Source organism: Fusarium odoratissimum, assembly GCF_000260195.1.
Source record: "Fusarium odoratissimum NRRL 54006 unplaced genomic scaffold supercont1.15, whole genome shotgun sequence".
Lineage (NCBI taxonomy): Eukaryota > Fungi > Ascomycota > Sordariomycetes > Hypocreales > Nectriaceae > Fusarium > Fusarium odoratissimum.
In genome coordinates, this window is record NW_022158701.1 from 320,075 (window position 1) to 332,967 (window position 12,893).

Consider the following 12,893-nt stretch of genomic DNA (forward strand, 5'->3'; position numbering starts at 1 on the left):
TAAGACCGGTAGATAAATGATGTGCCATTTAGTCTTGAGATGCTTATCTCTTCTTTACTGATGATTTGCGCACTGACAGGCTTTTCAACCTACGAGTAGCAGCGAGGTAGCAGAATCAGTGAATATAAACCAGAGTCAAAACCTTGTAAACGGACTACCTGCTGCGCTAAAATCAATGGTACTTTTTATGTGTGAAGGCATGTATTTGGAGAAGATCACACTGTCTTACACTGATTCCTGGCTACCCTGTACCCTTCAGCAATCTCTTACCTGGATTTGCGTGGTACGGTGTCCATTATGGGACAGTCTGTCAGATCATCATAGATAATGCTTCGATAGCAAGTACCATCATGCTGGATGGGATCGTGTGAGACTGAGTTACGATGGCGTATTGACGGGTGAACAGTATTTCCTTCATCTCCCACCAAGGTTGACGTCCACTGCCGCCTTCAGTTCCGAAACGACAATAGGTATTGCTCTCGTTTCCAACTCATTGCAAGTCTTACAGAACCCGTGGTGGTTACGGGATCAGGAAATCCATCGAAGGATAATAATTTGACTCGTCCGATTGTCATCATTTTCGCAAATGTTTAAGGTCGATATACGATGAGTTTACGAGTTGAGTTCAGCATAACTTCGAGTCCGGCAATATTGGCTTTTTACGGTTTTCATGATAGCCAACTCAAGCTTTAGATGTTCCATTTATAGTTTATAATGCAAATCTACAAAGAACAGATAAACTTACTGGCCATTGCAAATCGGATTCATCATGTAAATCCTATGTCAACCTTTGCCTCATTGTCATCGAAATAATTGCAGCGTTCACAAACTCCAGGATTTACACCCCAGAACCCATCGTCGCCTCTCATGTCACATCGAACTGTAACGATGCCGACCACAATAAAAGCACCTGTGGTGTGGATAAACGGCTTCCCAGGTACTGGCAAGAAAACCATCGCTGACGCTATGAGGCAACTCGATCCCAACATCCTAGTGCTAGACAACCACAAGTTGATCGACCCCGTAGCAGCAGTAATCTCCAGAGATCACCCAGAATACAACACCCAACGAAAACAATACCGTCAGACCATTTTACAAAGACACGTACTCCATCCCTCCAGCCACGATCACCTCGTCGTCTTCACAGGTACACCCCCCCTCCTCCGTGCCATCATCTAGCTAATACTCAGATTCATTAGACTTTCAATCGGACAACGAGCTGGGTCAAAGTGTGGCACAAGAGTACGCAAACGCTGCAAGTTATGCAGGCCGCCCCTTTCTTCCTGTATACTTGACTTGCGGTCTTGAGGCAAACATTGAACGGGTAGACCACACGGAGCGGGTGGCGAGTGGAACTACGAAGTTACTCGATCAGTGTCTTTTGCGAGATATGAGGGGGCGTTGTGAGCTGTTCAAGTTTCAGGGGTATCCAGGCTTGATGATTGATTCAACGGAGAAAACGGCTTTGGAGAATGCCAAAAAGATTCTTGATACGGTGGAGGGATGGCGAGATGCAGATTGATCATACGTGACAACCGCAGGGCAGTATCATACTTTGGCACGGCTACGGAAGGCTTCCCCGGTCCGAGATAATGACTAATACAACGGGAAAGACGTTTGGTATCGGGTGCTAGTCTAGACTCGATACGCTGATGCACTTTGACGTTTGGTGATCGAAGCGTGGGCAGATATGCAGACTGCCGCATGAGGGAGGTCAACACCCGACGGATGCACTGCAAGAATGACGACGAGGTATCAAACAACTGAGGAGTCTCATAGTATTCTGTGTAATAATATAGTGGATATAGTGCACGTTGGCATCGGGTAACACGTTTGATACTCGGGATGAGGAGGCTGGATGCCCTCTCGCGCGGATGTTGAGTATCATATTAGTAACGACAACCGCGGGATCCAAAATATATGGCTTAACATAAACCATTATGACATCTCAATTTCATCCAAGACAATCGAATCACGTGCGAGAGCATTGTTCGTCTCTGATTGATATACTCGTCCCCTCCATCCTTTTCCTCCTCTTCTTCTTTTCTCCAGAGTTCACCATTTCCCCCACCTGTCACTATGTCTTGCCCTCTCGTTACTTTCGTACTCGTCCAAGTCTTCTTGGTTGAGTACGAAGTTCACCTCCGGTATCAGCAGTACTGGCATCGAAGCACCATCCCCCATCATGATGCCTTTCCCCCCCAATTCCCTATGACTTGGAGCCCTTTTACCCCTCAATCTACGAGCGGACTGATGGTATCGTCAGATGCCCAGTATTGTTCTGTACAGCTGGCTGTTCTTCCTGGGGAACCGTTATCTCATGGACTATGCATTACCATTCTGCCGCATGAAGATCCCTCCTCTGATCCGAGCGTTTAATACTTCACATGCAGTGAAGATGAGCAACGATTCATTGAGGAGAATCGTGAGCTCAAGCTCGGAGTGTTGTGTGAAAGCTTTTGGAAGGCTTTAGTGGCAAGCATGATGATCTTTTGTCGAAGACATCCTGATCCCTTCGATGGTTCATTTGCTCCGGACCTGGCTCTGGGAGTCCTACGCACTCAGGCAAAACCTACATGTTGGTTCCTTTACAACGGCTGCTTCCAAATCAGGCCTAGCCACGTGTGTCAGTTACAGGGATGTAATCAGAACAACGGACAATCGCTAGTGCCTAGCTTTCCTATGAGTTCATTTGATCTCCTTTATTTCGAAGTATGAGACATAGTGAACTTACTGCATTGTTCACCGACGTACGTGCCAATCATCAACAGCATGTTTACGGTCACTTCAGGATTAAGCAGTATAAGAAGCCCAGTGTGCTTCAATCGCCAACTCGAAAATGAGCAAATCTTCCAAATCACAAACAGCGATAAAGCTACCGAGTTTCCAGACCATTAACGACAGCTTATTTTCACGAAGTAGAAACACAAAAATGTTTCAATTCATCAAGAAGCTTTTTAAACGACGCAATGCCGATCGTGGCGAATTTCACAAATTCAGCCAGTTGCCCCAAGAAATACAGAACATGATCTGGGCCTATGCTCTCTGTGTGGATGCTCCGCGGGCCTACTTCGTGGACGTCAAAGATTGGTTTCGCCAGCCATGGCAAGTGAAAGCAGTACACACTCTCCCAACAAGCCTTGGGGATTTCCCTCTCCCGCCCGCATCAAACCCCAACAGCGACTACGGTCTGATGCGAGTTTGCCGTGCGTCTTGTGAAGAGGTCACTCGAAGCTGGAGTCTTTGGCAGCCACGGGTCCCTGCGCGCATAGTTCTCGCCAACTCACATGACGGTGGCAGGAGGGCAAAGGCATTTAGCAGCCTTTACATTGATGCAACCAGTGACTTGGTCCTGATAGATAGATGGTGGCAAGAGCGCCGCTCTGTAAGTTCATTCCATGGCGTTACCGAATTCATGCTGCCAGGGAACAACCGATACCAAGGTCTAGAAACTATCAGAACCGTGGCTGTACCGGTCGACTCCAACCTCGAGAGAAGCTATAAGCCCCAGTATCTGATTCATCTCAAGGCGTTGTTTCCTGCATTGCGAACATTGTACCTATACCTGCAGCCAAGACTCTTGATTCCAGCCGATTCACGCCAACAAGAGATGCCCATGAATTTCCTCGCTCCTGAGTCTCGGAAAGACCAGGTGCCTCCAGCAAGATTCAGGGCTCGCGGTCGCATCTTCTACGAGATCTGTCCCGTGAAGATGAGATCAGCCGGACTGCTTGTGCCTAGCTTCGAGGACGATGTTATTACCATCAAGTTTATGACTTGGCAGTGGATCCAGTGAGGTCTTCTATATCCGTAGGAGATATGTACTTGAGCCTTTGGGGGAGATCTGAACTCAGGGGGAGATAATGGTTAATCAGGCTGGCATTCGGATCTGATATGGTGCATGTTTAATGCTCGGCATTGCAGTATCGGGCTTCCTATGGGCGTTGATGATGATTTGAACGTATATTTATAAATTCAGCTACATAAAAATACCTTAGATACTCTCATGATATGTCTTTCAGTGAAAAATGATGGCTCTCTTTATGTTCCGAGGTAAATCTGTTCACTACTTATCAACTCTTGTAAGTGATGCACGTGATGCGGCAACCGAATCGCAGAACAGTAGCGCACGTGATGGCAAGCCGCTCGGCAGTCCAGCAGGACCTCTTTACGTACCTCCCCTCCATCGCTAATGTATACGGCGAAACCGGAGCTATTAACTTTCGCTTCGTCGCAACACATACAATCTCTTAGAATCAATTCCTCTCCCTTGTTCTCTCTCTAAACTAGACCGTCGATTTTGAAAACCGCATAGACAATACCCCAAACACCAGTTCCTTTACATCCGAGGCATCGAGAGCCATCATGATATCGACCCCGCCACCCCGCTCCTTGCGCGACAAGTGTCTCGAGCTCCAGCAAAAGGTCGAAGCGTTTATTGCTGAGGAGGCTGATACACAGACATTGCGCGATGTACAAGATCAGGTCCGCAAGTCGATAGAGGTCGTGGATGAGGCGTTGGAGAAATATCGGTGCGTTTTGGTGCAGGGGAAGTTCGGATAAGGGCTGACGGAAGCAGACCGGAACAAATATCGTTATCATATAATGGCGGAAAGGACTGTAAGTCGCATAATGAGGGTCTGGGGCTTTATAAAAGTCCTTCTTAAAGGTCTTTCAAGTATCAGCGACAGGTACTGATCATACTAGGCCTCGTCCTGTTAATCCTCCTCCTCGCTCGCATGGGCCGACATTACTATTCCACATCCGACACGACCAACGGCACTTCTGAACTTACACCTCCCGAAAAGCTACAATGCGTATACATCGTCGCCGCGCATCCCTTTCCCGAAGTTGACACGTTCGTCGAGACATCCAGCGAAGAATACGGCCTCGAAGTTGCGCGCTACGTGTTACCGATGAAGAAGGGGCTAGAGATATACCTTGAGGAACGACCGAGTATCAAGGCTGTGTTTGTGGGAACGAGAAGAACGGACCCTCATGGTGAGAACTTGACGTTCTTTGATCCGACGGACGCTGGCTGGCCGTCGTTTATGAGAATACATCCTGTTATTGACTGGCATTACGGTACGACCTCCTTCCATCGCTCTCCTTGCTCTATTCTCATAACCTTATAACGAACAATGGCTAACTAACCTCCGAACAGTCCAAATCTGGGCTGTAAGACCCCCCACCACCATGCGCCGAACGAACTAACGTGACCAGTTTATTCGACACCTCAGCATTGAGTACTGTCCTCTATACGACCAAGGCTACACGAGTCTAGGCGGTATAAAGGACACACATCCGAACCCCCATCTGAAGAAGCAGGGTCAAAATGGAGAGGGTTTCCGGCCGGCGTATGAACTAACTCAAGATGATGAGGAGCGACTGGGTCGTGATTCATGAGGTGACTGTATTTGTAAGGCATGTTGATGTTGCATAGGAAGGCATTTTATAGAGCATAGACTCGTGGCGTTTGGGTAAATCATCTCACCATCTCATCGCATCTATCTATTGCATTGCTTCTGTGCCTGTCAATCATGCGCTTGCTAGACCTCGTCGACGGGGACCTGGTCTACATACTCTTCCAGCCTCTTATAGGTCTCCCTCCTTATCTTTGCTGCTTCAGCTACATGTCCCTCTTTTCGCAAAAAGGCTTCTAGCTGCCACATATCATGTATAACCTGCGGCGAGGTACTCGAGTAGCCAAACTCTCGCAAAGCGATCTTGTTTCGCATTCTGTCCGCCACATCGACATCCAACCCGAGTTCCCTATCAACGTCCATAAGTACCTTCATCAAATAGGCCATAACCCTTGCTTGGAATCGCGTGTGGGACTGTGGCATCTTATCGCTTGACTGTTCGTCAATCTCGCCAAGAACACGACTCTTCAGTAAGCCCAAGCGCACAAGACTTGCCATGTTTGACTCTCCAAAGGTCATTGTGCAGCGATGCTGTATTGCTGAGATGCAAAGCGCTTTTGTAATCTCGTAGTCTTTCGGCGGTGCTGTTTCCTCCGTCGTGCTAGGATCGGCGAATAGAATAGCTTGTTGAAAATAAGAGTCCTCGTGCGGAATCTTGCTCTTCACGGCTGAGAACCACTTATCAAGACCGTCCAGTTGATCCTCGCCAAGTTTAATACAAGAAGATTCCCAGACTAGGCGATAGTATACCACCAACAGCCTTGAGTCGTAGTTCCTACATATGATATCTGCATTCAAACCCCAAGCCTGCTCAAGAAGTCGCATTTTCTCAAGTGTAGCATGCTTCTCCCAATGATACACCGCTTTCTGCAAACTTTTCAACATCTTGATAACGGGATGTTTCATCTCATTGATATTACTCGCTAGTTCGACTAACTGCGCTAGGAGCATACCAAGAAGCTGTGTCTGACCAAGACGGACCATGTGATACATGATTTCCAAGACATTCCAGATGAACAAAGGCGCTTCAGCGTGCAGCATATTTTCGATATCTAGAAAGGCTTTGCGGGTTAAACGCCCTGCTAAAATGCCTTTGCCGCGTTGTATGAGCTCAACGATGATCCGAAAGGCGAAACTTAATCCTTCTGGGTCGTAGCGGTTGATTTTACCAGCCGGTTGCGAAGGATGAGTATCTTGTAGGTGTAATCCCTTGGTACGGAGAGATTCATAGAATGAAGTGCTCCAGTCATGTATGCTTGTAAGAAATTCAAGACTACTCGTCTCCAAAGAATTTGGACTCGGAGAGAGAACAAGCGGCTGGCTGTGAGGCCGCTTTTGAGTCTCTGGTGTGTTTTTTGGAGTTGGGGCCTTTTTCTTGCAAGCAGTCTTCCCATTTCTTTGTTTTGATTTATAAAAACCCCATTTTGTGAAGCGTCTCTTATACATCTGAACACTGGGTCCCATGTGAGCTTATGACAAAACTAGGGAGATGGGTAATCTCACGATGCCTTGAAATTATATTTCTCCTCCATGATCTGCATGATGTGTCGAAGTTTTCTCCGATCTTTCATATACAATCTCTCAATAATGGGATAAACAGCTGTCCATTCTGCCTCTCCATGATGCATTGAGATAATCGGCTTGTTCTGAGGCGACGGTGGATTAGAGGGAGCTTTGGCTGCGAGCAAGGTGGTCTTTGACATCATTTTTGGGGGTTTCATTGATAGCTATGGAATTATGAGTTAAAGAGGAATGAGAGACGGTATATCTTTTCGAGGGATGATGATGGCGGGATGAAAGGCATTATGAAAGCGGCGCATCTCACCTGGGGACGTTGAGGTGGCTGACTAAACCGGGGCTGGCCAATAGGGTAGGTGAAAGCAACCGCAAAGATTCGGCAACTATTCTTCTAATACGACGGTATAGTTCAATAATTTACTTCAGAATAATATTTATCTCTAATCAATCGAAATGGTTTAGAATAATTTTTGGTTCACTGTAGTAGCACTAAGCTGCGTTACGGTGGTTTAAATGGTTTGATCTCAGCAAAATGGCCATGAGTTTGCCATCAGCTGCTACACGCTTGAACGTTTGAATTTCACCATAATGAAAGCCAGATGCGTCGAGCAGATATTTCAAACGCGAATCTAAATAGAACCTGTCGAGATGCCAAGAATTATTCCATGGAGAAGGCCAATACTTGACAATTAAGCTCTTCTTAGTTGTGTTCCTTTCAAAGCTCTCAGAGCTTATCAGCGTGCACGATGGCACTGTCGAGATTATCCGCCTCTGTGTTGTGAGTCGAACGAGCCTCGTACGAGAACTAGAAGGCCTATTATCAATGGTTTCGACACTTCTGGTATCTTGCTAGTAAGTAATATTGTGACTGGAACGAGACAGTTTCTTCATCCTGCACTGGTCCTTGGAAAGGAGAGCCAAGGGTCGAACTGTATGGGGACTGGGAAATTCGCCCGCAAGCTGGGCGATGCTGATTATAAGATTGCTAACAAGACCAGGTATCCTGTGCTTATGTACACCGAGTCAGGACAGAAGATTATGGAGACGTTGTGGAACAAAACTCTGGAAGAACTTGAGATTAGAGATATTACAACAGCTCTTGGCAGGGCAGACTAGCAGTTTTAAAATGCCCACTTGAAGAAGCCACTTGTGCGAATTGGGTACTATAGAAGACCTGATCGTGTAGACAGATCAGCTCGGTGAGATTTAGCCGGATTTGATGATATGATACTTGACAGATTTACTCCCCAGCCGTGCTGTAATAGCCAAGCAGATTAAGCGAAATCACAGACGTGCCATTGAAAACCCCACCGATAACCCCATCATCACGTTGAGATGAGGCGAAAAATAAGCTATTACCAACGGTTCCTAGCGCCGGGTATCTGAAACATGAAAGGGGCGTGGATCATCTTATCTTGTCGGCAGATCGTGGTACAACACAAGAATCATGATCTTTCTGTTGACTTTAATCTTTTATATCAAAAGCCAAGAGACCTTAGAAAACTAACAATATTATCCAATGGAGAAGGTTGTTCTTCTCTGAGTGTTGGTGATCATCTGCATATTTAACCGCCATGCTCAGATTTATCCGCCCGGTTCCTGAACTAACAATCTGTTCCTGGATCCCTTCATGGATAATTGGTCAACAACAGGGCAATATGCAAGGAACCAACAATTTTGACATTGCCGAACATCCAATGCCAATTTACCCGGGTAACCAGCACAACCTGGGTCGATCTCTTCGTCACGATACGCTATCTCCATTGCCAGTTTCGGTCCCTGGCCCGAGAAAATATGCATCCCTGTCGCAGACCTGAGACGAAGCGGGACATAGCAGGGGACTTACACCACAAATTACTGACGGAAGATATTTTACCGTAAGGTTAAAGGACACAAGGCTTTCGTATACAGATGGGACGATCTACATGGGCTTTAATGATGCGGCGGCTAAGCTGGTGGTATGGCTAAGCTAACGAATGGATATATATCATGATCTCGGGCCCCGCATCTATATTCGCTTCTTCTTTATTAACAAACGCGAGTCGTTTATTAACATTCCTTCCTTCTTTTTTCCCTTCTTTCAGTAGCTCAAAAACGCAAAATACACTCATTTGTTTGCCTTTTTAAACCTACTACACACTCTTTTTTCACAAAAATGCACAAGACTACACTCCTTGGACTTTTGGCCTCGAGCCCCGTCTCGGCCCAGCTTCACAGCCTGGCGCAGGCCGCTGGACTCAAGTACTTCGGCTCAGCTGTCGATAACGGATATCTCAGCGATGCGCCCTACAGCAAGCTGGCTGATGACGTTGAGGAGTTTGGACAGCTTGTTCCCGAGAACGGACAGAAGTGGGAGACTGTTGAGCCTAAGCAGGGTGATTTTGTTTATACGACTGCTGATGTTGTTCCGGATCTTGCAAAGAAGAATGGTCAGATTTTGAGATGTCATGCTTTGACTTGGCACAGCCAGCTCCCCACCTGGGGTGAGTTATACTACATGTTTGGGTTGGGGTGCTATGCTAATGGATATAGTTTCTTCTGGTGCTTTCTCTGCCGAGGAGCTTACCGAGGTCATCGAGGCTCACATCGCCAACGTTGTTGAGCACTACAAGGGTGACTGCTACGCTTGGGATGTGGTCAACGAGGCCATCGATGACAACGCTGAGTGGCGAGACAGTGTCTTTTCCCGCACTCTGGGAACTGACTTCCTTGGCATCTCCTTCAAGGCTGCTCGCAAGGCTGATCCCGCTGCCAAGCTGTAAGTTCTTTACCCGCATTGACGAAGTATTTATCTGACCATTTAGGTACTACAACGACTACAACCTTGAGCAGAACGGCGCCAAGACTGACAAGGCCGTCGAGCTTGTCAAGCTCCTTCAGAAGGAAGGCGCCCCTATCGACGGTGTTGGTTTCCAGGGCCATCTGATCGTCGGCGAGACTCCTTCTCGCTCTGAGCTTGCCGCCACTTTCAAGCGCTTCACTGACCTCAACGTTGAGGTCGCCATCACTGAGCTCGACATTCGCCACGAGTCCGTTCCCGCTTCTGCCGCTGAGCTGAAGACCCAGGGTGATGAGTACGCCGATGTTGTCGGCGCCTGTCTCGACACCAAGGGCTGTGTTGGTGTTACCGTCTGGGGTATCACTGACAAGTACAGCTGGATCCCCGGTGTCTTCGAGGGTAACGGCGAGGCTCTTCTCTACACCGATGACTACGAGAAGAAGCCCGCCTGGACCAGTGTTTCCAGCCTTCTCGCCGCCGCTGCCACTGAAGCCCCTGCCACCAGCTCTGTTGCCCCCGTTGAGACTACCGCTCCTGCTACCACCCTCGAGACCAAGACCAAGCCCGTCTACACTGTCCCTGGCACCACGAACTACATGAACACCACTGCTCCTCAGACCGAGCAGACCCGCACTGCTCTTGCTACTGAGACTGATGATAATGATGATGACTGTGCCGAAACCGAAGCCCCTTTCCCTACCTACGCTATCCCCACCAACGGAACCCAGGTCTACCCTACCAAGGCTCCCGTTGATGATGACTCCGATGATGACTGCGCCGAGACCGAGGCTCCCATTCCTACTCAAGCCCCCGTTCCCTCCGGCGACTGTGACGAAGACGATGGCGAGTTCGAGCCCACTGTCGCTGCCATCGAACCCACCACTCGCGTCCCCGTCATCCGCAGCAGCTCAGCCTACACCTACAAGTGGAACACCGAGACAACTGTTCCTCAAGTTCCCGCTCCCACAGGCACTGCCCCCGCTTACCCCGTCGGAACTGGCTCTGGCGGTGTTGTCAAGCACTACTACCAGTGCGGCGGTAAGAACTACAAGGGACCTACTGAGTGCGAGAAGCCCTACAAGTGCGTTGAGCACAACGAGTACTACTTCCAGTGCGTTTAAGGGAGGTAATTAGATGGGATCTGGGTGCTTTATTCTTCATTACTACATGTACATAGTTATCTCTACATAATTTAGAGTTCCTTGCTTGAAGCGGGAATCATTTGGATAAACGCCCCATGCTTGACGTTGACTTTGGTGACATGAAACGTACCGCAAGCTAATAGATTTAAATACCGAATCCATGGGAAGATATGAGTAAGACGATGGGCATGCAGATAGGTTTCCCGTCCCAATTACGGCAGCTTCTTGCCGCATCCCAGCACCTTATGCATGCGGTATAGATTACAGAGTTTTGCTTACGATCTACTCATTGAGAGTTAGCACCCGTTGTTGGTCTCGGAGTAATTGACTTGCCACGCCTTTCGTGCCCAGAACTTGACTACGACTACCCTGAGACGGGGAGGGAATCCAGCCTTGAGACCCACGACCTGGGTTGCGAACGAACTTGTTGAAGGTCGTGTCTATCATGCACACATAGAAGTCCTCGCAGTTCATGATTTTGAGTTTTGAAAGGATGGTATCCGTCACCTTGTTGACCGAGAGGTCGCGTGTCTCCTCGGTAGTGAGATGCATTATATATGAATCGTACGTTCTATTTTGCGTCGTTGAAGATCAAATGATACTATGGTGAGAGTCTGGTGTTCATATAATCTAGAAGGTATTCTGTGTGTTCAGCCCAACTGATCAGGGCTCTGGAGGGTCATTCTATGTATTAATGTTGTTGGAGGCAGCTGCCTGCGTCAAAATGGCCTAACGTGGAGTCGTTGAAACCGGTTTCTTAAAGAAGTGTACTCCTGCCATTAAGATATTCTCATGAAGGTATATCTACTTTAATTTCGGTGGCTATTTCACATGGTTAGCATTCTGGTTTCCTCCTTTCAACAAAGCCATAAATAAACTTACACCATAGATCCCCTCACGTGCCTCTGTAGACCAATTCTTCATGAGCCAATACGCGACCATTTCTGGAGTACCAGTTGGGACCCTCGCAACAAAGCACATGAACCTATAAAATGACAGGTCGTAATGCAAGCGGTAGATGAACTCGTTGAAGTTCAGCTTGTCCAGCCTGTCGAGGCAAGGCTCGCTTGGGTTGAGGTCAGCAAAGCGGCGTAACTCGCTCCCGTTGAAGAGATTCGTGGTCGCGTTTACTATAATATGACTCTGTAACTCAAGAATTAGATTTTGATGTCTGATGAGCTTGGGGGACTCATACCATGTTGTCCAGGTATGCTGGTATTGTCGGATGCGAGATCTTGATCGAGAAAGATGTAACTCGTGCTATGGAAAGAATGCGTCGGAAATAATTGATAGAATAAGAACTTATAAGAAAATGAGAAAATTGAGGAGGGACTGTATCAATTTATTAAATCTTGTAAATTCTTACACTTCCTCCTAAGGTTTCACATACTTGTTATATTTTATGTGCGCAGGCAAGATATGTTAAAATGTATCAGGAAGCTTTGCCTCCCCCGGCTTTCCGTCACATTGTTTCAATTTTCTGTACTGAAGTAAGAGTATATGTTTCATAAAGGATGTTCAGCGGTAACTCTCAGTTTTGTGGTTGATTATGGTCAGCTTTTATGCTGCGAGGTTTACGACTTGTTTCCCTGAAAACGGATATACATGGAACACGAGCATCTCTGGAAGGTATCTTACTGAAGTTTATTAATATCCATGAAATTAGATCCGGAAGGTTCCCATAGAGTGTAGTTTGAGAGACAGGCGGATGCGAGAGGGTTTCAGATGTATTCTGTAGCGATGGTCCAGCCCAGCCAAAATGTCATTTCATGGTCCCTCGCCATCGAGCGAATACCGAAAACTAGCATAAAAGGGCACTGTTTTGAGTGAATAAGTAATAGTAACCTTATGTGATGGAGTGAGACTTATATCTCCTTACTGACCTTCCAGAAGATTCCTAAAGTTTGTCTTTTGGGCGACCGACGATCCTGGAAACATCATGCCACTACAGGTCACAAAGCGTCAGCTCTACAAGCTTTTGTCTTTTCATCAACATTACACTATAGACTCTCGAAAGAATCTTATCATGTA

The 12,893-nt window shown here is 47.3% G+C and overlaps 5 protein-coding genes across 6 annotated transcripts; 4 read left to right on the plus strand and 1 right to left on the minus strand.

The window, feature by feature from the left end:
• The first annotated feature begins 2,711 nt into the window (after window positions 1-2,711).
• FOIG_09308 (uncharacterized protein) lies at window positions 2,712-4,022 on the plus strand. Its single transcript, XM_031209546.1, has one exon. The coding sequence runs from the start codon at window positions 2,840-2,842 to the stop codon at window positions 3,794-3,796; it is 957 nt and encodes a 318-aa protein (XP_031060633.1). The 5' UTR covers window positions 2,712-2,839; the 3' UTR covers window positions 3,797-4,022.
• Window positions 4,023-4,176: 154 nt separating this feature from the next.
• Window positions 4,177-6,668, plus strand: FOIG_09309 (uncharacterized protein). 2 transcript variants are annotated; one of them, XM_031209547.1, is made up of 5 exons: window positions 4,177-4,532; window positions 4,580-4,620; window positions 4,708-5,085; window positions 5,165-5,178; window positions 5,224-6,668. In XM_031209547.1, the coding sequence occupies exons 1-5, from the start codon at window positions 4,366-4,368 to the stop codon at window positions 5,404-5,406; spliced, it is 783 nt and encodes a 260-aa protein (XP_031060634.1). In that variant the 5' UTR covers window positions 4,177-4,365; the 3' UTR covers window positions 5,407-6,668. The 2 variants fall into 2 exon arrangements, with proteins under 2 accessions (XP_031060634.1, XP_031060635.1); XM_031209548.1 differs by having other exon boundaries at window positions 4,182-4,532; window positions 5,165-5,924.
• On the minus strand, window positions 5,349-7,206 carry FOIG_09310 (uncharacterized protein). The gene is made up of 2 exons (XM_031209549.1): window positions 6,927-7,206; window positions 5,349-6,876 (listed from the first exon to the last, which is right to left on the minus strand). The coding sequence occupies exons 1-2, from the start codon at window positions 7,142-7,144 to the stop codon at window positions 5,550-5,552; spliced, it is 1,545 nt and encodes a 514-aa protein (XP_031060636.1). The 5' UTR covers window positions 7,145-7,206; the 3' UTR covers window positions 5,349-5,549.
• A 481-nt stretch (window positions 7,207-7,687) lies between these two features.
• Window positions 7,688-8,057, plus strand: FOIG_09311 (uncharacterized protein; the record flags this gene model as incomplete). The annotated part of the gene is made up of 2 exons (XM_031209550.1): window positions 7,688-7,719; window positions 7,940-8,057. The coding sequence occupies 2 exons, from the start codon at window positions 7,688-7,690 to the stop codon at window positions 8,055-8,057; spliced, it is 150 nt and encodes a 49-aa protein (XP_031060637.1).
• Window positions 8,058-8,942: 885 nt separating this feature from the next.
• Window positions 8,943-11,093, plus strand: FOIG_09312 (endo-1,4-beta-xylanase). The gene is made up of 3 exons (XM_031209551.1): window positions 8,943-9,424; window positions 9,474-9,699; window positions 9,746-11,093. Exons 1-3 carry the CDS (start codon window positions 9,097-9,099, stop codon window positions 10,839-10,841), a joined length of 1,650 nt encoding a protein of 549 aa, XP_031060638.1. The 5' UTR covers window positions 8,943-9,096; the 3' UTR covers window positions 10,842-11,093.
• Window positions 11,094-12,893: the final 1,800 nt, after the last annotated feature.

What these genes read in the sequence shown, in the direction of transcription:
- FOIG_09308 (XM_031209546.1), top strand. Translation starts at nt 2,840, where the DNA reads ATGAGCAAATCTTCCAAATCACAAACAGCGATAAAGCTACCGAGTTTC.
- FOIG_09309 (XM_031209547.1), top strand. Translation starts at nt 4,366, where the DNA reads ATGATATCGACCCCGCCACCCCGCTCCTTGCGCGACAAGTGTCTCGAG. An exon ending in GAGGCGTTGGAGAAATATCG is followed by an intron (nt 4,533 to 4,579) that starts GTGCGTTTTGGT and finishes TGACGGAAGCAG; the next exon opens with ACCGGAACAAATATCGTTAT. An exon ending in ATATAATGGCGGAAAGGACT is followed by an intron (nt 4,621 to 4,707) that starts GTAAGTCGCATA and finishes TGATCATACTAG; the next exon opens with GCCTCGTCCTGTTAATCCTC.
- FOIG_09310 (XM_031209549.1), bottom strand. Translation starts at nt 7,144, where the DNA reads ATGAAACCCCCAAAAATGATGTCAAAGACCACCTTGCTCGCAGCCAAA. An exon ending in AAATATAATTTCAAGGCATC is followed by an intron (nt 6,877 to 6,926) that starts GTGAGATTACCC and finishes CATGGGACCCAG; the next exon opens with TGTTCAGATGTATAAGAGAC.
- FOIG_09312 (XM_031209551.1), top strand. Translation starts at nt 9,097, where the DNA reads ATGCACAAGACTACACTCCTTGGACTTTTGGCCTCGAGCCCCGTCTCG. An exon ending in CAGCCAGCTCCCCACCTGGG is followed by an intron (nt 9,425 to 9,473) that starts GTGAGTTATACT and finishes TAATGGATATAG; the next exon opens with TTTCTTCTGGTGCTTTCTCT. An exon ending in GCTGATCCCGCTGCCAAGCT is followed by an intron (nt 9,700 to 9,745) that starts GTAAGTTCTTTA and finishes CTGACCATTTAG; the next exon opens with GTACTACAACGACTACAACC.